At 35.8% G+C, this 24638-nt stretch overlaps 1 protein-coding gene across 1 annotated transcript; it reads right to left on the minus strand.

The window, feature by feature from the left end:
• Window positions 1-11756: 11756 nt before the first annotated feature.
• On the minus strand, window positions 11757-24078 carry LOC133880199 (transcriptional activator DEMETER). The gene is made up of 20 exons (XM_062319101.1): window positions 23927-24078; window positions 22558-23457; window positions 19976-21811; window positions 19495-19860; window positions 18640-18730; window positions 17090-18536; window positions 16817-16896; window positions 16588-16672; window positions 16403-16494; window positions 16262-16330; window positions 16104-16140; window positions 15911-15993; window positions 14903-15346; window positions 14517-14553; window positions 14376-14433; window positions 13934-14073; window positions 13753-13818; window positions 13428-13542; window positions 13294-13332; window positions 11757-12157 (listed from the first exon to the last, which is right to left on the minus strand). Exons 2-20 carry the CDS (start codon window positions 23279-23281, stop codon window positions 12042-12044), a joined length of 5925 nt encoding a protein of 1974 aa, XP_062175085.1. The 5' UTR covers window positions 23282-23457; window positions 23927-24078; the 3' UTR covers window positions 11757-12041.
• Window positions 24079-24638: the final 560 nt, after the last annotated feature.

The following is a 24638-nucleotide window of genomic DNA, read 5'->3' on the forward strand; positions in this document are numbered from 1 at the left end:
TGAGTGTTGATAACACAATCGATTAATAAGGATAAGATTATCTAGAGGAGATTTACTTGTAATTAGATTTCTATCTAAGAGTTTGTGTTAGATTAGAATACTATAAGCTAAGGCTTATCATGTAAACAATACTACCTTGTATGTTCTATATATAATCTTATACACGCTCACTAGATGAGCAAGCTTGAAAGCCAATATACTCTGAAACTCTACACTTAAAAAATTACAATTCAAAATCCATAAAATATAACAACTTCTAACTATCTCAAAATACATCATTGGAAGTTCATAAATATTGAACACAATAAAACTGCTACCGTTCTCGCTCCACATCCAAAGCCTAATGAAAGACTCTAATCTCCAATTCGATCTAGTACTTGCTAATATGTGAAACAAATAAATGTTTCACAAGTGAAAATGGTAGAAATTGTGTAAGTCTATGACCTAGTAAGTAAACATTACATAAAAATAAAATCAAAATAACTTTTCATGATATCATGCCCTTTTGAAGGTTTTCATAAAAGGTTTTAAAAAATGTTTGATTGTGAATGCCAAGTGGCAATTTTATAAAATAGGCCATGACTTGTGATAATTTCACTTTAAGGCAATAAAAGCATTTGAATATAAAACATAACCTTTTGCACATTCTATTTACATTACAACCATAACTTTATCACATCACATCATCATACCCGTATATTAACCTTCATACAGTAGTGGTTACCTTATCATACTGGAACCCTATTACAGGTGATCCGTAACATACCGGCACACAAAGTTGTAATAATAACTTAAATATCTTAGGGTTGGTTCTCATATAGTAAAGTGTAAGATCTTGGACATTTTAAGAATTTCCTATCTAACCAAACGTTCGAAGTTGGATTAAAATGATCAGTGGAGAACATTTGAAGTTGGATTCAAACGATTGATAGAGAACGTTCGAAGTTGGATTCAAACGTTCGATGTTTGTATGAAGAGTTGTTTTTTTTTTTCAAAGTTGGACACCTCAGCCCTTATGTGCATGCATGTGAGGCCTTTATAAGCACCCTTAAGTTCCTTCCCACCCATTTTGGACTCCCCATTTATTCAGAAACCCTAGAGTGAGAGAGAGAGTGGGTTGGAGAGAAAGAATGTGGATTTTTGGAGTTTTACCTTCAAGAGAGGTAACTCCTTGCCTTAGTCTCGTTTTTGTTGTTGTTATTAGTATATTAGCATAATGATTAGCTAATGCCTAGGTTGTGATCTCGTAATCTATTGTTTCGGATTTATGGTTAGAGTTTCTTAAGTTTGATATTAAGGAAGTGATGTTGGTTAATATATGGGTAGTTTAGGTTATGGTTAATGTTTAAAGATAAGCATATGATATCTTTTTTTTTTTTTTTTTTTTTGACATGTCCACACAAGAGGGCGGGAATGAGGATTCGAACTAGTGACCTCCGCTTCATGAGGCGTGATCCCAGTCGATTGAGCTACCCCTTAAGGACAAGCATATGATATCTTGATATACTTACATGATTAACCTATTGTATGAGAGTTTAAATGTAGAGTAATGCTATATGCAAGACTCTTATCCCCATCTTATCCTTCCAAATGTGTCATGACTTTTAAAATTACCATTGAATTTGGGATGGAACACTATTGAATTTTTATCCAATAATGATTTTAAAAGCCATGTTAATTTTGAGGGATATGAGTCTTGCACATAACATTACCCCTAAATGTATACCCTTAAATTGTTTCGGAAGATTTGTGATAGATCTAGAGTTGGGTTGGATATTTAATGCTAATGGACAAACTTAGATGTCTATGAAGGCTATATTGGTGCTTAGGACCTTATGAGGAATAATGTTGAAACCACAAATCTTGTTAGATTAAGGTTTGGTTAGGGATTTGGTCTTAGATGGGTTTTAATTTGCCTGTGATTGAACATTCAACGCGACTGCCGAACGATTGTGTATTATGGCTGTGTTTAAAAAAAAAAAAAATTGTTGTATTATGGCCAGGTCATCATAGTATGACATTGAGAGATGTTTTTAATATGTTTTAAATCATTGCATTATTTTATTGCTCACTGTAATAATGGATACTCACGTGGACAATTTATTTTCATGGTTATTGAACGCTACAAAATATAATATTTTATATATTGTTTTGAAAGTATTTAGAGTTGTTTTATTAAGTTACATGTGTAATTCTAACTGATAAATGGCACACATCACTCCATTAATTAATTATTTATATTTACTGAGTTGCTCATTAGATTATATTTACATTTTTTTAGAAATATCATAGGCTCTTGATACTAGCAACCTCGGGAAAAATTAAAAATTTGGAGCTTAGCGAGAGATTGTTTATCTTGTGGAGAATTTTGGTGAATTGTTTTTGAGAAAATCCTGTGGTTTGGTTTTGATGTATAGTCTTTTTGGAGGTACGTTATTTATGTAATCATTACGAAGTGATTGGGTAATTATGGTGAGTTGTAGTGTCTTGTTACATATTTTGGTGTAATAAGTTTAAATGTCTTTACAATTTAATCAGGTAGATGTGGAATTGTTGTAGGACTATTTGATGATTTATAATACATGTTCAAGAATATATATGCACTGTTTGACATGTGAGAACATTTATACTGAGCTCCCTAAATTTTCTTTAAAATTTAGCTAAACAATTTATTTTTGTTATTTTATTTATCACTTTTAACAAAACTTTATATATCAAACTTTCTAAATATTTCTCTATTTCAACTAAATATTAATTTTTTATTGGTTTTAAACAACTACTCCTAACAAATAAGGACAGAGGAAAAGTAAAAAGTGAAGTAAAAGGAGAGAGAAATGATAAAATATTTAATAGCTCATGAAATTTGTGAGTCAAATTTGGAGTGAAATTCTGACAAGAGACAAACTAGAAAAATTATAGAGAGTTCGTTGAAGTTGACTTTTTTTTGAGTTTTTCACCAAATTTTGGTGAAAATTTTGAAATGGATAGCTCATTAGGAATGATTTGAGAATTTTTTAAAGAGAGATACTTGTAAAAGTATTATAAAGAGAAATATATGCTTTTACGTATCGTTGTAAGATTGGAGTGGTATACTAGACTAGAAAAAAACTAAAGAAATGACTGAATCATTTCAATTAGGTATTTGAATCTTCTCCAGTTTAACTGAACTGTTAGTTTAAAAGCAAGGATAAAATTATCAAAAAAAAATATAAAAAGACAAATTTACCCTTGCTTTTGTATTAACCGGCTCCTCTCTAATTCCGTTGAATGGGAGAAGATCTTTGTCCCTGGATTGGCGGCCTAAAATCTGAAGTGTTTTTCCTTAGATTTTTATTGTAGTACCTTATTTACCATCCACGTGTCCATACAAGGACAAGTTTCACAAAAATCCCATGAACCCACCCATCAGCAAAGCAAGTAAAGTTTCAATGTAATCTGGAGGGAAGACAAAGAGGCGGCAAACGGCAAACCTTTCTAGAACTCTAAATCGCCAAAACCCAAAAACAAACCCTCCACAATTTCTCTCTCTCTCTCTCTGAAATCTACTTGCTTTACATGTATACGATCGAAGATTTTTGCAGCTCCGAAATCATTTTCATGCTTCAGCTTTGTCTACGCTCCAAGTGTGAAGAGGTATGCTTGCTTTCTCTAAGTTTTGGGAGTTTGATCAGAACTCGCTTTGTCAAACCCTAGGTCTGAAAATTTTCACGGTGCTGCTTTTGTTTCTTCTCATTGCGGTTGCTTTATCGTTGTTTGGTTGCTCAGAAAACAGAGGAAACGAAGAAAAGGGAACAAAGTTAATGTTATTGTCGACAAAATTTTAGAAAAATTAAGAGGAAGATAGAAGTTTTTGATTCGAATAAGCGAAGTTTGACCACATTTTCTCAACGATCAGACGGATTGTTGCGGATTATTTTATGGTGTGATTTTTATGTATTTCTCTGATGATAAGTCTTGATGGCTATGTTGATCGTTTTTAGCTTGTTTGGTTTGATATGGAATACGTGTGTTTTTGTTGCGTGTTTTGCTTAATAGCACGGTTTGATTGCTGTCAGGTTCTTATAAGGCTTTAAGAGAGCAGAGTGAGTCCGTTTAAGTGACTCTGAGTAGGTTACTATAAGAGTACATTGCAATCGATTTTTATCTAGAAACAATTTGGATTCATTTTTACTCTTTTTTATTTTTTATTTTATTTTATTTTTTTTCTGTGTGTGAATAATCTGTGTCTTTCCTTGAATTCAATTTAGGATGAGAACTACAAGCAGAAATTCGTAAGTATGGCTTCAGATATGTTTGACTTGTTCATACTATCATTTTTAATATTCAATTATTTTTTCCAGTTTTACTGAAGTTTGTGAAAGGAAATTATAAAGGGTAGTAAATTATTAATGCAGGTAGTTTCAATAAAGGTACACTAGTCCTTGGTGCATGCGATGCTTGTGGATGAGTTGAATAGTTTATTATTAGGTTTAAACAAAAAAAAAAAAAAGAAAAAAAGAAAAAAAGAAGAAGAAAAGGAAACAAAGAAAATAGGTATATGCATAGAAGAAAGATCGTTATGGAGGGTTCAAAGTGCTGAAATTACTGGTGAGAGATATTGGAGAAAGGTGGTTTTTAGCTGCCTTGGCATGTTTCTATTATGTAATTAAAGGGGTGTGGTGTATCATAGATCCATACTCTTGTGTTCAAGATTTATGAAGATGTATGTAATTAAGTCAATGTAACATTCACCGGTAAGGGGAAGCTCTTATATAGTATTACATGCTAATTACTTGTAATTTAAGTTATTTGACAAATTTGAATTTATGCCTGTCTAAATTTAATGTTAGTGATTGATAAGGAAACAGTTTGCTGCAAATAATTTTTTAAATAATTGTCACCTTAGATTTTCCTTATAATCAAATAGTGAAAGTGATCAAGTATTGAACTTGTCACCTGTTTCTTCTTATTTATACCATTGTGTTGAACATACAGCTTTTTACAAGAAGGCAGCTTACTAAAACAAACAGAACATTTGTAGGATAAACTTATCCTAGTTTTTAATCTCGAAGGAAAATAGGTCAAGAAGTCCCCTAAAAGGTGGATGAAGATCAATTAATTTTCGGTTTAAATGTTGGTAAGATTACTAGTTTACCTAAAATTCATTGATAGAATCTCTCTCATTGAAGATACACCGGAGGTAATTTATTTAAAGGTGAGGATTTCATAGGAAATCTAATAGATATAATATTCCCATGTATTTAATTAAGAAAGGAAAAAAAATTTCTTTTTCATATAGCACACTCTCTTTCTGTGTGTGTGTGTGAGAGAGAGACTCTCTTGCCCCCAACAAGCTCTCTCTTCCATCTCACCCGTCATCTCAGCACCCACCACCACTTCCTCCTTTTCCTTAACCATCCCAACCTGATCCATCATTCCACTGTACCACACAACCCTAGTCCACATTCTCTTCCTCATCCTAGACCTCCCTGTCATTTCTAATGCAATTTTGGAGTGATTCTGATTGAATTGCTAAATGAGTAATTTGGATACTATTGACCTGAATAATGAGAGAGAAGAGGCTCAGTATTGGGGGTGAGAGAACATAATAGAGAGACAGTGGCTGCAGCTTTCTTACTTTTTGTATAGATATTCAATTTGAAAACCAAGCCACATGGTTGGAGTTGATCCAACAAGGCGACCTAAATTCAACGGTGGGATTGATGTGATGGTGGTGGTTTAGTGGGAAAAATAACATCGAGAGAGAGAGAGAGAGAGGCTTTCTCATTTGAATGACATGGTAGTTTTCTACCAATTAGATCTTTTCAACAAATCCCAACGGTTAAATAGATTGGAGTTATAGCGTAAATGTTGCTAACACTTTTTCTGGGTCATTATACGCATGAACTATATATGACGGTTGAAGTTGAGTGGTGAAGTCAAAAGTCTCTATTTTTGTCTCTCTTCTAAATCAAGAATAATGGAATCAACTATTTTTAATATTCTTGAATTTTTATACCCTAGACTTTTGGAGATACCAATAGAAATCCCTTTTCCAAAAAAAAAAAAAGGAAAAAGGAAAAAAAAAGGAAAAAGAGATTTGGAGTATGATGTCAAAGTGGGGTAACTGCACTAGTATCATGTTTGATAAGCTTCAAAATGTAGCTAATACTAGATAGTAGGGCTTATACTATTGATGCTTTTAATGTGTTTGACACATGATTGATGCATGTCATCTCAACGAGTAGGCACATGCCTTAGGCATGTGTAATGCATATCCTGAGCACTTCATGTGCATGCTTGTAGCGACCTAGGGGAAAAGTGCTAGCCACATATGCGCTATCACTTCAAAATGACTAGTCAATTTGAAGCTTCCCTATGATCACTTATAAAGCTCAGTTTTACATAGTAAGTAAACAATGTGGGACTTAACACTCATGAATTTCTTTCTATAAACCACACACTATGTGGGCAACTATTCTTCATAATATGAGACCGGAGTGTTACAAACTCTCCCCTTAAACTCCTGATGTTCTCATCAGGGTCAAGTTATGCGGTGCTAATTGTACCACATGGCACATTACTTGGAGTTTCCATAGAATCACTTATAAAGCTCAGTTTCACCTAATAAGTAACCAATGTGGGACTTAACACTCATGGTTTTCTTTCTACGAACCATTCACTCTATGTGCACAACTCTTCTTCCCAATATGGGATTGGAGTCTTACATTGCTTCCTAGTTTGTTGCTCTTTGTTGAGTGGGCTCTAGGTTTTCTATAATGTATTGGACTGGATCTGTATGCATATATGCATATGCATAGATTAAGACATTACCATCTTCATCAAAGTTATTTGTACAAACCCTGCAATGAGTATATGTATGGTTGTGCTTCTAATATCTATGTAGATATCTTATATATGTTTGTTTTTTTGCATGTGTATGTACTTTTTAATAAAATACTCCCTATATTTTAATTGTTTATACACTTTTTTGTAATTTAAAAGTCAAACAGAGGAACAAGTTCTTGTATTTAAAATCTTTATATTCCAAGTTTCATTTTTTTATGTTCGATGTTCAAATTTTATCATGCCCATTAATGGAATCAATAATGACGTTAAACAATTCCTTTCATGGAGGTTTACCTCTCTCAGGTTGCTTTATATTTCTAGGCTGTATGAGTTCTCTCTGGATTAAAAAACCATACCTTACATCCTATTGATTTGATTATTAAGGGAGGCCTATTATTATTATTTATTTCAATTGAATTTGCCACTCTTAACTTGTTGAAGAGTATAATTTGCAGATAATTTGACTTATGATGTTAGGTTAGATTCAGCTTGACGACACTATTACCCCAATTTTGGCATGAATGTCATACTTGTGATATAATTCCTCTTATGAGTATGATCATCTATTTTTTTTTTCCCAATCATTGGTCGTTTTATAGGAAAAACCACAAAATTTTGAATTAAACCAAATGCCAAAAATATAGTGTGAAAGATTGTCTAAGATTGTGGAACTTAAATACATATTTATAGTTGTTATTTAAATATAGTTCAAATTAGTTGTTTTAACATTGAAATTCTTGATTAGCTAAGATGCTTATCAAAATATGTAGTTCGTTGCTTTGCATTGTTCTGGATGTAATAATTCTCTTAAAGTTTTAATTTAGGAAAGTTTTAGGACAACTAAAGCGACTAGCGTGCATAGAGCTGGAAGCTGCACTAGTGGACGGAGAAGGAACTAAATCAGTACTTTTAGGTTCTAATATTCAACTTCTATTTTGAAAAATTCCTAAATTTCTTCTGTAGTTCTAAATTCTCTACATGAATTTAGATTATATAATAGTAAGTTGCTTACAACTTGACGAATATAATTTTTCTTGACTTATACTAAAAAATAAAATAAAAATTATGTTAGCTGTTGATGCTTAAAAGTTTGCATGCAATATACACATGAATTATAGTGTATATATGTTTATTTGTTTCATATGCGTGTCTTGGGATAAAAACCAAGATTATTTACAGTGTTTACCCATAAAATATGCCCTATATTACGAGTATGATATTGTGTATTTTAGACAGCCAGTGACACCTTTGCAATGGAATCGCATTGCAAAGGTGCATATTATCATATAGAAACAAGCGAAGCGTAGCGATTATAGGAAATCCTGATACTTTTAAGACACATCGTTGCGCATTAAATACCTGAACATTTCCAAGAATTGATAGTAAATTTTTGAAAATGATTTCTGATACTATCTATATACCTTCTTTTTTAGTTACTACTTATCAAGGAAAAGAAATAAATTGTATTTGTAATTCTTATATAATTTTAGATACTTGCATAGCTCAAATGGTAGGTACAACCTTTGTTTACTAAGGTATAGGATAAAGGGGATTTTAATGTACTTTGACCTTTTTGGTGAATGATGACTTTCTCAATATGTAATTTAGTGTTGCATCAGCTATGGAATTTGTAAGGATCAAAGAGAACAATAATGTTTGTGACAAACATACATGCATTTTCTTTTTATTCTCACTGTATCTGTACCTTTTATTGTCATGGTTTCCATATTTATGCATCTGTATTTGTGCTTTTTATGGAAATACGTTCTAAATTCATTGGCTAGCAAAAAATTGGAAGTATGTTCTAAATTCACTGACTAGTTAATCTGGAATATTGAGATGTGCTTGCTTATTCTAACATAAAATTGAGAATGACAGTGTTTATATGATTTATATGTTAAGTATAACTTTGAGGAGTGGGTAGATGGTTAACATAAGACTGAATTAGGAAATTGTGTCCAGGGTGGATTCTTATTATTAGTCATGATGGATTACTTTCTTAAGGTAAAATTGCTGTGCTGATAATCCTACCCCCGGTTTTAGGTCTTACAACTTTGTGAACAAATGTTACCTAAAGTTAATTTCATTCCATGGAAAATAACTTCTTGGTAAAAAGTATTTCTAGTGACTACATTTCCATCGAAAATGACTTGTTTCTAAATTATTTTGGAGTGTTTGGCATGGATGGAATAAATCTAATAGGTTTTCTAGTTTCCCGCAATGTAGGCGGTTGGTGGTGATGATTTTTGATAATCGAAGTGAGTTATCTATGGTAAGGTGGCAATGAATGTTGACCAAATGACGGTTTCCGATCGGTCAAGAATTGTTGGGATTGGCTGGGTTGGTTGGTGAGGGTGACTGTTGACTAGTGGTAGTTGGCAAGTTATCGCGAAATCGGGTTTTTGGCAGATGGTTGGTGGTGGTGGAAGGCTTTATCCTATTATTTTAAACTTAGTTTTTCATTGAGCAGGAAGCAGTGATTGGTTTTCTATAGCGAAAAGTGTTACCTTATGGGCTATTTTCCGCAAAATGAAAGGAGCCATAGGGTAGGAGGTGGTGGCCAACTTATTTTGGACGCAGTGTGGTTTCAAGTAATTAGAAATAAATCATGTTGTCATTGAGAGTTATTACTCGGAAGAGGTTTTTTCTATTTGTTTTGCATTCTCTTTCCACCTCCATCTTGGTTTCCGTTTTATTTTACACATGGATTGCACCAATTGGCTTTGCTAGTAGAACCGAATGCTTGTTGATTTTAGATATTGGCATTGTGTTGATATAGTATCTTTATGAGGGATTGTGTTTGGTTACACTTACTTGAATTGAGTGTGTAGGGATTACATACAATTGTTATCATGACAAATTGAAGTTTGTATATGAGTACACATTTTTTTCTTTTTTAATCTTAAACAAATAATCGTAATATACGTGGGATTCTCTCATCGCAAGGCATTAGAAATATTGAATTGAAAGTCTTAGTGAATATATAACAATCATGATTATCCAATATGACAATCATTCTTTTATTTGAATTGTCTGATTATGGATCTCCTAGATTACTAGTTTCTGCAAGATGTGAAGATTCTTTTTCCCTAGATTTCTTATAGCTTCTTTGGCAGTTGGAAGTCTCTTTTAGTTTTACTTCACAGGTGATTAAACTGGAGTTTTTTTTTAAATAGGTATTAACTGGCTTGAAATGACATTATCACATAATTGGGGTTTTCACGGAAGATAGGAGTAAAAAATGAATGCTTTTTTAAGCAGGAGCATGGAGTCATGATAGGAAGCGAGAGTGCCACCTAATGTAGTAGACTCTGCATTACATAATAAAAGATTGGTCACAAAATTACGAGCAAAGCACCATTTCTCATTGTATATTTGTCTTATTAGGTGTGGAGCCTAATTGGTTTTTGACAATTAATTTTTTCACATAGTACTCCTTTACATAATAGCAAAGATGGTGCATGAGTATATTTTCAGATTTTGAGGGTGATGATTTCATTGGCTTTTTATTGCTGATCTGAGCACAGTATCTGAGAGCCAGTGGAATCACTAGTATGCAATACAAATTATTTGTTTCTTCATGAATTCCCAAAGTATTACAGGGAGGCTTGGCTTCTAATGAGCATGGGAAACTCCAAGAGGTAATCTTTGACCACCACTACCAGATGCTTAAATAAGTAATAAAGAGAAGACAGAATCAGTTTCTTAACCCTGAGTGTTTGTTAGGATCATGGTTCAAGTATTGCATTTTTTGTATCTTCAAGCATATGGCAAATTCGTAGCTAAAGTGTCCTGGGTTCCCTGTGCCAAAATCTTTCTTTTTATATCTGGTCTAACTAATGTCTCCTTTTTGTGAGCGTAAGAATTACTCTAAATGCCTTTTAACCTATCTATCGATTAGATTATGTCATGTAGAATAATCTTCATTTTCGTGAACACCTTCCCCAACCCACCCACCCCCCCCCCCCCCCCCCCCCCCCCCCCCCCCCCCCCCCAAAAAAAAATAAAAAGAATGAAAGAAAGAAAGAAAGAAAGAAAAAAAATGTAATGGAAGAAAATAAAAAAGGAGCAATGAATCATGCTGGACTACACACATCGAGTTGATCTTTGATTCTCTACCTGATAAAAAGACTTGATATCTAAAGTGATCTTTTGATTGTCCTCCATATGTATGTATCTTCCTTTTCACATCCAGAAAAATAGTGAATAATGGCATATCATTCATAGGGGTGGTTGGCTTTGTTAGCTTGTTAGATGCTATTTAGTAGAAACAATTGTTTATTGTTGTTTTTTGCGCTGGAATATGTTTATTTTGGTTCCTCCAAATCCTTACTTTCTTTCCAGGTAAGAAAATTCTTATCAAAGATAGAAGAAGGCAGGAACCTTAAAGCGTGGAAGTATGGCAAGAAGAATCCACACAAAAATTCTTACTTGATTACTCGCTGGCATAGCTATTTCGTTTTTACTTATTTCTCCTCTTAATTGCTTTATATTCCTCTAGTAGGGTTAGTACAAATTTGGGTGGACTAGTCAGCAAAGCATGTGGTTGGAAACCCAGGTTAGTATAACGTTTTCTTCTTTTTGCTGAGCGGTTAATATGTCCACTTGAGCTTCTCTTTCATAACATGTAAAATTCACTTCACGGTGCTAATGTGTCGTGTAAAAAATTATTGTTGTCATCTTTGTTGGACTCCTGAAAGTGGGTTTGAGAATTGCTCTCTAAAGTATTTTCATGCGATAGTTGTGTTATTGATAAGTTTCTATCACATGTCCTATCGCATTTGTGTTGACAAATTATGTAGGAAACATATGCTGTTGCAGCACGTGCATTATAGTTCATTGTCACATACAATGATGTATCTATTTATTGACTACTAGTAGCGGAGCTGCTGTAGGTAACTTTTTTATCAAAGAATGACATTAGCCAGTTTCTGAAGAATGGCTCTGTTAAGAGCAAGAATGAAATAATGATCATAATTTCAATTGTTTACAGGCTACATTCCTTTTGTCATAGGATCTCACATTTTGACTCGAAAATTTCTCTTCCGTGGCTAAGAGGTAGTGAATGCATATCATGTTAGAATAAGAATTATTGAACCTACAACATGTTAGTAGATGGTCATCCCTCGCACTCCGTTAGCATCAATTTTGTTTTGTACCAACAGCCTTGCTTTGTACCTTCAGCTAGTAGTCATCTCTGCTTCATATCCTATTTATCTTTTGTTCTCAGTTTTTGTCTTGGCCAACTTACTTGCAGGGAAATGTAATCTGGCCTTTAATGGTCTAGGGGCTCGTGTTTTTTGGTCGAATCCCCTCACACAGACAAATCCTGCAAAACAATTTCTAAAGATTAGCAAGCAAAACATAGCTGAATATTGTTATCTTATAAATTTGTAGGAACTGATGCTAATCCTTGAATGGGATGAAAAGGGGTGGGAGGGTTGGGGAATTTTATGTTAGCCACTATGCAACCATACAAATTTTTGTTCTGGTAGACAAATCATACAGATATTTGATTTTTTAGATTTTGGAAAGTTATGTTTAGGACATTAGCAGCACTCGATGGTTAAAAATGAGAAATGTGACTCAGAATTTCATGTGCTTCATGATGATTTAGAACCCAACTAGGCAAAGTATATTATATCCTCTGATCCAAAAAAACTAATTATACATTTTAGTATTGCTAGGGTTGGGGGTGTTAGGTTCAAATCTTTGAATATTTCCTTCTTCTTCTTTTTTTTTTTTTTTTTTTTTTTCACTACATGTTTGTATGTGGACGCATTTGACTTCTATTTTGGGTGGTTAATATTCTCTTATTCTCTTATTCCATTTACCATATATTTTGATGGATTTATCACAGTTTGGACATGCATAATATTGTTAGACCGCCATGATGAATGAGACTAAGCCTTGACTGCATAAACCATTTAGGTTGTGTAAGTTTATGCATGTTGACTATGTTTGGTCGTTAAATTAGAAGGGCAAACCACTTGTCATGTAGTACTGAACTACTATGTATAACTTTGTTGATTCTTTGATATAGTAGTCACTAATCTCTCTCTCTCTCTCTCTCTCTCTCTCTCTCTCTCTCTCTCTCTCACACACACACACACACACAAATAGAGATAGACGTGCAAATATGCACTTACATACCACTCATTTACACACGCTTTATTAGTTACTTGCAATCAGGATTGGAGCTTTACAATGTCATTTACACTCTTTGGTTTCTTGTAAATTTATACTAAAGGTTTTTGGTAATTTCTAGGATTTTATATGATCCAATCCTCTATATGATGTATTACACACTGAGCAAGAGTGAATTGGAAAGAATAAGTGCATTCTTTTTGATGTTAAGAATGTGGCTTTTATTTCTTCCTATTTATTGTAATGTGTGCCTGATATCTGATGTCCTCAACCAAAGCAGATAAAGTAAGGTGAATACTTGAAGTTAGTATTCCATACCTCTCCAAAAGCAGTATTGAATTCCCTCGGTAGATAGGCCTGGTAGACATTAGCATTTTTTTTTCCGTTAGCCCCCTTTTTATTTTAATTGGGATAGCTATGCAGTAAATGCTTGTAAATAAATTTTTTCTTACCTTTAAATATTGATGACACAGAGGTTCCAAAGTATACGGTCCGTCTCCGCAAATTCCATATCCATGCTCTTGGAACATCAATTGGGTTCAGGCTAGATTCATGATCTGCAAAGACCTGCATAATATATTATAACCATGGAATTAATGGCTCTAGATTTTCACTTACATGAATTGGACAAATCAAAAAATAGTCCTCTCATGAGGGTAAGAGGTAGTCCTTTTGACCAGTTGGGTCAGAATGTGATGTAAGGTTTCTGACACTTGTACTTGTATCCATATCGTGCTCTTGAATTAAGAGAGTAACGTATAGCTGTAATAAACTTACCTCGTTGACTTGAAAGTATGTACCATTGAGAGGAAAGCTGCCTCTCATTGCTGTTCTACATGGTACCTGTATTAAGGTGATGTAGACATCAATAAACAACAAAAAAGTTGTCTACTATGTTTATTTATTTTATTTTTCCTGAACTTCAGGATTATTGTATCATTAAATTGGGTTCACTCACCAGCAGTGTTCCTCTGACTGTTTGTGCATTAGCTTCTCTTACACTATTGCATGAGAAGCAAGTCTTCTCATCACACAACTTGTTAGGTTCTTGAGATCCACAACTTCCTTCTGGTGGTTGAATTGAATTTGCAGTTTCACCTAGTAACAGATTTTTGCAAATAGGATTCTAATTAATGCCAAACTTGTAAAACTATTTCACCTCTTATCTGTGGTAGGAATTTCAATTAGCCCTGGCCATCCTTTTTCCTTATCTTGAGCTCTGATCATGTTGATGTGTACACACACACACACAGGCATAGGAATTGCATTGAATGATCTCAAGAATATATTTTGCTTTTCCTAAACACCATAAATGGTGTGAATTCCCTTTTTGGTTACTCTGAGATTATTTAACTTCGTATAATTATAGCAACTCAAGGTATCTTATGATTTGTGCTTACCTGGTGTCCATATAGCAAGAAGGTATGGGCTTGGATCATCAGGTTCTCGTTTGTCCATCTGCAAATTTGATAAGGTAATGCTTAGCTACAACCAAGACTTAAAGGCAACTTCATAATTCTAGAGTGTTTAGATTTACTAACCCCTTCCAAGAGTGGATGTGAATCTGGAAGTTCATACCTGCATCATTTAAGGATGGAAGTTGTCAGAATGAATCGTGCAGAGTTCTATTTATTGTTACAACTTCTAACTTAATTTGAAACATCAATGGTTTCTCCAATTTAGCTAGAAATCTTTAATATTTGATCAGAACCTGCAATTTTCTGCAAGCAATATTCAATGATTATGATGTTAATAAGTTCAACAGAGATGATTTTTGCCAGAATGGGATCTTGATAAACTTGGTCAAAATGAATTTCAGTTCATAAGCATTATCATGAACCATGTCCAATCTAGCCCAGCCCAGTTTAGCTGCAGTGGTACTGTTGCAGGTACCTGGATTTGAGATTTTGAGAAGACATTTACTTACACTTGGTGCTCGGTTCTTAGCCGACTCACATTCTTCAGTTTGGGTGTAGGGATAGAAGCAACTTCTGGATTTAAGGCAACCAAAGCCTTGGACATGTCACCTTCTTGCAGTTCCATGTTCCCTTCCATGTAATTTTGTAGATTCACTGTGAACTCTTCAATGTTGAGTTTGATGGTAGGAATTTCATCAGGATCCTCATAGAATGCATCCTCAATGTCGCTTTCCGAGATCTCTGTGCATTCTTGTTCTGGTGTTGCTGGTTCTTCAATGATTGGTTCACATTTGCGACTTTCATAACCTCTTTCTTTCAGTGAAACGTTCCCAGGTGGAGGTGGAGGTAGTGGCAGGGGGTTGATAACTACAGCTGGGTTTCTCTCATCTGCAATGGGAACAGTTGAGCTCACAATACTCTTCTCTTCTGGCCCTGGCAGGGCAAGTCTTGCGCTGCACCAAATAAGGTTTGTGGTCAGTTTAATTAGGAGAATATTTGACTCATGCATATGCAAAGATGAGCTGGGGGTTTGGGGAAGAATATATGCCACTCATGCATGTAGGAAGAAGAGTTTGGCAGTTTGGGAAAGAATGAATTTTTCTTTTCTCCAACTCATCATTTTAGTTATATGTTGGTTGTTTTTTGTTATTTGTTTGCCATTTATCTTCTAGTTCTCAACAGGAAGTAAACTTTTAAGTTTTAGCATCTAATGTTATTTACTTAAAGTTTTAAATTTCTTGGCCTTATTACACCAAAATGCCTATTCCAATAGGACTAGGAGCCACACGGAAATGGGGGAAAGGAGATTTCTCTAGGGCACTGTTCTTGCCTATTTGTTGCTTCTCCATTTCATACTAACATACTAATCTATATATCATTTAAGATTTGGTTGCAAACTCTTGAGCTTGAATCTGATTCCTGGAAAATTCAAGTAGCTCTGGTGAATTGCTTCTTATGCTTATATGCCTTCATAATAGTGGAGGGTAGACACAGCAGTAGGACTGATGGATGCAAACCTTGCGAAAGCGCTTGCAAAGTGTCTGCACTCTCCTCTCATTGGACATGCATTGCAATTTGGTTTACTTTTTGTGCAGAAAACCTGCATAGATATCAAAGCATGTGGAAAATTTATTTATCGTTTATTCAGGCGTTTATTACAAATTTTCTGGTGAATGCAAAAGCATCATCTATGAAAGTGTTTTTACATACCTTTCCGAATGTGATCAATTGGTAGTGTAGCTCATACCTGTAGAAGCAATGGTTCATTGGTCAGTAATAGCTTTAGCGGTATGGAATAGCAATTCTTTTATCCTAAACTTTTGCATGGGAAATACTGAACATCGAGTGAGAAGGGGCTCTGGGGTTACAGTGTTCGTTGATCGAGCTTGCATAATCTTGGCCAGAGATATTTTTGAATTGACTCCAACACCGGATACCTATGTAGGATTTAGATTAGCATTTTTGAGCAATGGGAAGATTAGATTTCATTAGTTGGCATTTGTACTTACAGTTCTAGGAGGTGTAACTGAAGTGACTCTGGCAGGGGTTGGAGGGGGACCCATCCCAGTCGAACTGCTATCCTTCCAACATTAGTGTCAACCTTTATCCAATATTAATGTAGTATATTAATTGCCTGATATTCTTCACTCCTTATAAGATGATAAGTATGAATTGGTTTTAATATAAATCTTACTGGAAAAGCAAGATGATGGAGCGTTAAAAGCCGTACACACTCCACACTTTTCAACCCGAGTCCTCGTACGCTTAACAGAAAATCCCTGCAGAAAATGTCATTTTTTGTTTTTAAAATATAGATGCGGAACAGTGTTTGTTGTTTACTTGGCCACTTATGTCAAGCCTGGTTGGCTTAGTGGTGGCAGTTTATAATATTATAGAAGTGAGGTGCTTGTTGAATGGCTTACTTTGCTTTATCAGGGGGCACATCTCTTAACCATTCCAGATCGAGGCTTCCATGTTCTCTAACGAGTCGGTCTAGGAATTCCTGCAATATTGTGAAACAATTGTTACTTTTTTTTTTTTTTTTTTTCGTTTTGTTGTTGTTGTGAAGAATAGTGCTGCATTGAATCTTCAGTCATGGAGCCATTTGAAGCTGATCTTTTATACCTACTATTATAAAATCATTCTAATACAATTTCTAGTGGTGAAGGCTTTGGAGACTTGGTTAAAACATGTACCTTGATCCGTTCTGCTAGCATGTTATTCATCCCTCGTTCTTTTATAGCATTAGAAACCTCAGCAACATTAGCACATCTCACCGCTTCATAGTCCAGGGAGTCCTGTGCATCTTTGCTTCTTTCTTTATACCTACCATTGGCCTGCACTTGCTTTCTTAAACTGTCCCAGTCAACTGCACTCTTTTTCTCACTCTCTGTCTCTCTTTTTTTCACTTTTGAAATTTTTGAACTTGTCTCACTGTATGCCTGACCAGAAGAATAAACTTGCTCATTTGAATTTGGTTCAGCAAATCTATTTTCCAAGTGTATTTGCTTATTCATTACGAAGATTCTCTCCTCAGTGTTTTCTCCGGGTTTAGGGACACTTGGGACATGCTGCATGCTATTATTCTGCTTCCCAGCCAGTGCATTAGCAAATTTTACAGTTCCTGTACATGATGGGCTTTCCACTTGGAGGGATTTGTTCACATCCAGTTGATGATTGTGGCAGGATGGTTGATTATAAACAGTACACGGTCCTGGCTGAGAATTGCTTTCTTGGTGCACTGAGTGGTTGCTTTTTGTTATATATGGGTCCATTCTTGGTGTTTCTTGAGACCACGGCAGGGCATTCTGTTGTACTGCGCTCTTACCTACACTTTCTGCCTGACCTGCAATCCTAAAGCCCGTGCAATTTTCATCTTTTGCCTTGGGAAGGATAAAATCAGTTGAAGGCCAAGGGGATATGCTTTCTTCACTTAGTGCTTCAAAATTCTCCACTTCTGGTACTCCACAGTCTGGGATCGTGTGCAAATGGTGGTTGCATGAAGGAGCTACTTGTTCTTGCATTTGTAGATTGCCAGGATTGTTGGGATAAGTAAATGCAGAAGTGCCATTGAAATCATCTGCTATGTCCAATCTTGACTTCTCATGTGCGTGCTCTGCATAGTCAGATTGCTTCTGCACAGACCTTGGTATCTCATCCATAAGTGAACTATTTTCATGGCTGTAAAATTCCTGGAATGTGGTTTTCTCCATCTGTAAAAGATTTGTTAAAGTTGGAAAATGAATCTCACTGGGTCTGCAGCCAGTAATAAAATCTTCCTCTTCTGAGTTGGAGCCTGAGCAGGATCTAGGTCCTCCAGTGCCTTGAATGACTGAGGAATCAAAAGAATCTTGTGATATAACTTCTTCCTCCATGCCCTGACTATGTGCCTCCACGAGCCTCCTTTCTATTACTGAAGTTTCACCACCTCCCTGATGCTCTGCTAATTCTTTGTGTGTCATAGAGCTTCCATTGTAGATTGGTTGAGTTGAGACCTTTTCATGCCATCTGATGGTGTCGCCCTGATTTAGTATGCAGACTTCAGATTCCTTGAAGAGTATGTTTGTCCCATCGTTCTGACATGCCATGTTGTTGCTTGTCGACTTAAGAGGAAATCTTGCTGCCAGAGACATGAAGGCAGAGCTGCAAAGAGGGGGAAGAAAATCATATATATTGTTTCTTGAGCTTGAAGTTTTACTCACAGGGGCAATCTGGTTATAGACTTATGTGAAGATAAGTAAGTTACCTTGAAAGATGGTCTGAAACATTTTGGGTAAGGAAGACTCCTATCACTGAGTCAACAACAGATCCTTTCCACCGTGAGAAACGTCTATCTCCTGTGAAGAGTGTTGTTGTATTATGATTAATATGCATCTAGTTGAATAATTTGTATGTGCATAATTGATTTTCATTGTTAATATGCATTAACCTAATATTTTTCATAAATGAGCTGCCTGTGGAAACTAGCAAAATTGACTTCCTCGTTGAGAAACTTTCAATAGAAGGTTCCAGTGAATTTATCCTGAACTCTACTTAAATCTATTTCCCGTGTATTCATATTGATTTATATGTGCCATTTATTTATTTTCTTTCCTTTTTGTTTTTTTAAAAATCTGTCGGACATACATTTTGCATGCAGTGTACTCTTTACACTGGTTCTCTGTTTGTGTCTTCTGTGTAACACCTACAAAATTGTCTCAGCTCTGGGCTTGCCATTAGGTATATTACCTCATCCAGATAATTAATGTTAAAAGAAAGACTCAAGAGTCCTGGCAATTTACTGACGTTTTGTTTATATTGTTTCCCATTTTATTGTTCTTTTCCTCGTACTGATCTTTTGAACTTAAGTCAATAGGAATCTCTAGTTGTGTACTACTGTGTTGTTTATTCACGTCTATCTCTCTGGTTTTGTTCTGATGTTTCAACTTTCATTTAAAAAAAATAAATTCAATGTGCAACTAAATGATTTTAAGAGCATGCCATAATGACAACTTCACGAGGAATTCTTCAAAGAAATGTAGATCTGACTATAGAAAAGATACGAATTGCAGAAGACTTGATGATGATCTGAATGTGAGGCTAAAATTATAAGGGACAGTACCTTGAATAAGGTGCATTCTCGCAATAAATGAATCAGTTCGGCCACGAAAAACTTTCCTTTCCTCTTCCCACCATTTCTCTTTTTGCATGTCAGTTCCTTCACAGCCTTTGCTTTCTTCCTTACCCATCAAAAGATTCCAAATTCTATTTGATTCTGGGTCAAGGTCTACTTTTGGCCGCGGCTTCCGTCTCTTAATAAATTCAGCCCCTGCATATGGAACAAGTGCACCATCTCCCCTGTATACAACGACTGCATTTTGCTCTTGCATGACTAATTTGTTGCTCCCCTCATTGAGATTGAGACCCTTCAGTCGATAAATGATTTCATCTATAGGTATGGGATATATCTTTTTTGTCGGTGGACGACCTGTGTCAAATATCAAGAGTTTGCTATCAATATAGTGTCCAGTACTATAATAGGATATTAACGTGAGCTAGATGAAATGCTACTGTTAAAGGTTTTTTTTTAATATGGAAAGTACCTCGTCTTTTTGGTGTGGGTTTCTGATAGTCATAAGAGGCATCCTGGTTTTTCAGCATTTTTTTTCTTCCAGATGAAACTGATCTTGATGGAGTGCATCCCAAGGTCTGCTCTGTTGGTAATAACTGAACATGGGAAGTTTGAATTACCTGCCTGTTCTCTAGTTCTGGAGCTTGTTTGGGAGGGGATGGTGGGAGCTGGACCGGATGTAACCCTCCCTCAATTGCAGCTAGGGAGGGAAAGCTATGTACCGGATTTAACCCGTTGGTCTCTCCCATCCTTTCCGTGTGTGAATGCAGTTTGGACGAAATCTGTTGCATTGGCAAATAATGTCTGGCAGCCAAGGAGTGATTGTTGACCTCACTTTGTCTCTTGGCAATTCTATTTCTTTCAAAGTAAGAGTTCAATATTTCATGGTCCTTTTTTGTTGTAAACCCACATACACTGGTATCATTCATCTGCTTTGTTTTAACTTTTCCTGAACCATCTTCAACTTGTGTAACACATGGCATTTCAGAGATGTCTGTAAGGAGTCCACTCTCAGTTCTTGTTTTTTTGTAAGTTCCTGTAAAATCTTCGCCAAGAATGTGGCCATTTCTGTGACATTCATACACTTGAGATTGGTACGGTAATGAACTAATTGGATTGTTGGTACTGGGATGCATGTGCTCAATGGTACGGAAATGTTCTCTCTTGGACCCTCTTGCTGCACTGGAATCGGATGGAAACTTTGGAACTGGTTGACGTGTGCTCCGGGAAATATCTTTCTCAGAGCTTTCATGATTAGTTTTTGCTTGAAATACAACTTGGTCTAGTCCTTCTGCATGGATTTGTTGCTGTATGACAGTGTATCCATTTCTGCACCTGTTCTGGCACGGATCAGTATATCCCTTATCTTTATTTCTCTCAATCACTTGTAAATATTCTGGCAGGTCTTTTACTGGAGCTAATGAGGCTGCAGCTGCTGGCCTTTCTTGCAGTAATCCGTACTCGGTGTGCAATTGATTCATGGAAGGGGCTAAGTTACTTATGGTTCCAGGTGACTGGTATTCTACCATAAATCTATTCCACTGATTGATCTGCTCAGCTGACTTTGTTCCAGACAAACTGTAAGGTCCAAAGCACAATTCTATGGCTTGAGAGTCTGAACTAAAGGCCCTTTTATTCCTATGCTGCAACACCTCCTGCTGACCAACTACTTTGCCCTGGATTTCATCTCCGGTATTCTCCGAGTCAAAATTTAAAACTCTCCTGCAGGATTTTGCAGCAGTTCCGCTATTCAGATCTGCTATTTCCCTTGTAGCATCTCCCTGTTCAGTTGCTGGTTCTTTCTGAACATTCTTGCGTACATACTTCCTCTTTCCTGTTGGGTTCTCCGTTGTATTTTTCGGAGTTGCCGGCTTTGGAGTCCTTTTGGCTTTTGCTTCCTTTATTACCTTCGGCCTGTGTTTTCTTCGTCTGGGCGGTTTCTGATTGGGTGTCTTGTTCAGATCAATGCCTTCATTACTTCCCTTCTCAGAATCGTTAGTTTCCTTGTCTGGTGTAGAAATGGCAGCAGAGGACGATTCTACAATGCTTTGTAGGAGTTCGTCACTATGTTGCTGATGTGCCTTGTTTACTAATGATGTGAGTAAAGTCTCATTTTCTTTTTCCTCACTTGAGCTTTCATTTATTGCGATGTTCAATGTTGCCAAAAGCTGGTTGTTACCCAACTTCTTGACCTGATCTGGTGTTATTGGTGCGAACTGGGGGTTGTTGTTAACACTTGGCGCAGCATATACTTCTGTTGGCGGGGAATTTAGATCATAGTGGAGTTGGTAAGGTATGGGGAATCCATCTGTAGGGAAAACAGTTTTTATTGACTTCAATTTGTTTCTTAATAAAAAGAAACGAAAGCTAATTGAACAATGAAAATATTGTGAGAATCCAAAGGAGATGAAGTTATTCTTTCTTGTGGCGTTCTGATAAATTATTTTTTATCTGATAGCATTTACAATGGGGTACATGTGAATGCATCGGAGGGTGGCAGCAATTCATATCATAGATTTTTTTAGCAAATTTTAAGAAAAAGATAAGCAAAAGATTGAATTACCCTGTGCTTTCCTAATCACTGTTGACTGACCAGATAAACAATTCTTGTCTATTTCTCATGACACTGAAAATGAATATTTGATTCTTCATAGAGGTTGAAGCCCTTCTTTGATGCCAAATGGGTTATCTTTTTCTTTTTGGTTTTTCCCCCTTTTTTGTTTTCAATTGGGTTAGAAGGCAAAAATTCATACCCAATGAAATTATTATAATAGTTATAGATTCTTATCCTAAAAGCAAATGAATGAATCATCAAAGATTAATTGAAGTGAATTATTTTCTTTTTATTTTATAAGTCTAGTAGAGTAAGTGTTGTAATTCTTATGGACAAATGATTGAAATCCTCATGAAGAAGCAGTAATCTATTTTAAATCTCTATCATTTATGTGGTGACACAACTACATGTTTCATGAAAGATCAATTCTCTTTCTCTATATATACCAACTTTCATCAATGGGAAATGAACAGAAAGATGAAAACCAAGAAATGACTTACGCAGGGGTTTCTGGGAAAAGATATCACTGTTGCTCAATGAGTTTGACCCAGAGAAGTGATTTTGGTTTCTCGGCAACAAGCTACCGGGGCTTGAATCTGTTCGATTGCCGACCGCGGCGACTTGAGAACACATATTCGGAATCAGAGGCTCATTTGCCAAATTACTTAACGGGTTAAAACTTGAGTACTGATTCTGGTTGTTGAGCAAGAGGTTACTGGACACGAAATCTCTCCCGTTGCGGTCAACCGGAGAATACGTATTCGGAATCAGAGGCCTAGCTGCTGCCATGTTTAAACTTGTATTCATGTTCCTGTTTGCAGAGGCGATGAAAGACGAATTATGCATTAGCAGAAGCTTCGCCAATGGATTAGTCTTCCAAACCTCGCTGTCGTCATTGTTGAAGGCCTGTGTGTAGGAGCCTGCAATGTGATTGATCACCCGGTTTTTCTCAGGCAAGCCTCCATCGCAGCCATAGTAGCCTCCTCCGTTCTGAACCACGTGTCCAATTGGGTTCAAATTCTGCCCAAAGCCATTGCAATTGGGTATCTCTTCTGCGTACCCATCTGAGCATCCGGCCAGTTCTTGCCAATTCGCTCTCCCGTCGACTGGGATCGGATGAGATCTTGCCGGGATTGGCTTCTCCGGTGTGATGGGTATCCAAGAACCCATAATTTGAACCTCTTCTTTTTCCTGTGGAATTGAAACTCCCCCTCCAAAATTCATCCTTGGTCTTTTTATCCAGCAATTCCCATCCCAGACAAATTCTTCCACTTCTTCTCTGTTATGTTAACGTAAATCCCTGTGCTTCTTCAAGCCTCTAATCAGCTTCCTCTAGGTTTCTGAAACCCATTCTTGACTTTTTGCCCCATTTGCCTGAACACATCTTTCTCTCATAAAACCTTCACCAAACATTGACAAGCATCAAGATAACAAAGAAGATTAAAGAAATTAACTCAAAAAAAGGAAAAAAGGAAAAAAAAAAAAGCATATTTATTATAAATGCTGGAAAGTCATATTCCAGATATTTCTCAACAGCAAAAGCCAGCTATATCTGTACTCCCATGGAAAACATTGAAACATGAGAAACGCATGGCAACAAAAATTATAGAAAAAAACAAAAAGGTACCATGTATTTCAGAGATAACAGTTTCTTGTGAGATTGAGTAGTAAATGGGTTAATTTAATCCGGTTTAAATGGCAAGAATTGTGGACCGAAAAATTGACAAAATCCTCAGCGAATCTTCTTGTGATATCATAAGGAAGATGTGTAACAACTTTTTATTTGGGGGGGGGGGGGAGCTTTATTTCTCTCTATTTGCATGAATTAAAACATGAAAGCAAAAATGGGTAAAAAGTTATTGAGCTCACCGATCTGGCGGTGAGTCAGATTGCCGGACAGGCGAGTCTCAGCGGTAAGTCAATGCCGGACGGTATGAAGCCCAGTCTCCACGGTTAAACCAGGAGAGAGAAACAAAGAGAGAAAGTAGGGAGAGGAAAAAGGCAGGAAAAGAAGCCCAACTGACAGGGCATACTATTATATACCAGAAATACACCACTTTGGGCACCTCTTGTATTTAGTTTCTAAACTGGGCACACCCCCACTTAATCAATTACTTCACAAAACTCTTTAATTACCTTGTTGCCTTGTGTGGATGCAAAAGGATAAAGTACAGCATTGGACTTATACTAACATTTATTGCTTATTTTATAGTGTTAGCATTTGAGCATCTATTTTATGGTTTGGATTATATATATATATATATATATATATATATATATATATATATATATATATATATAGCCACATTTAAATTTGAATAATATGACATCATGCGCACAGTTAAAAACAAAAAATTAGTGAAGAACTGCTTTTGCTAAACAGTAACATGTTTCATTAGATTTCATTTTAGTATGAAAACGATTCAACATATATAGTTTGAGAGTATCTTCAACATTTTATTGACGTTGATGTATTTATTAGTATGAGTATTAGAGGATTTGCTTCGTGGTTAAGATTAAATTTTATAGATATAATATTAATTGCAACATAGTAAATATGTTGTCATGCTATTTAAATTGC

Source organism: Alnus glutinosa, chromosome 10, assembly GCF_958979055.1.
Source record: "Alnus glutinosa chromosome 10, dhAlnGlut1.1, whole genome shotgun sequence".
NCBI lineage: Eukaryota > Viridiplantae > Streptophyta > Magnoliopsida > Fagales > Betulaceae > Alnus > Alnus glutinosa.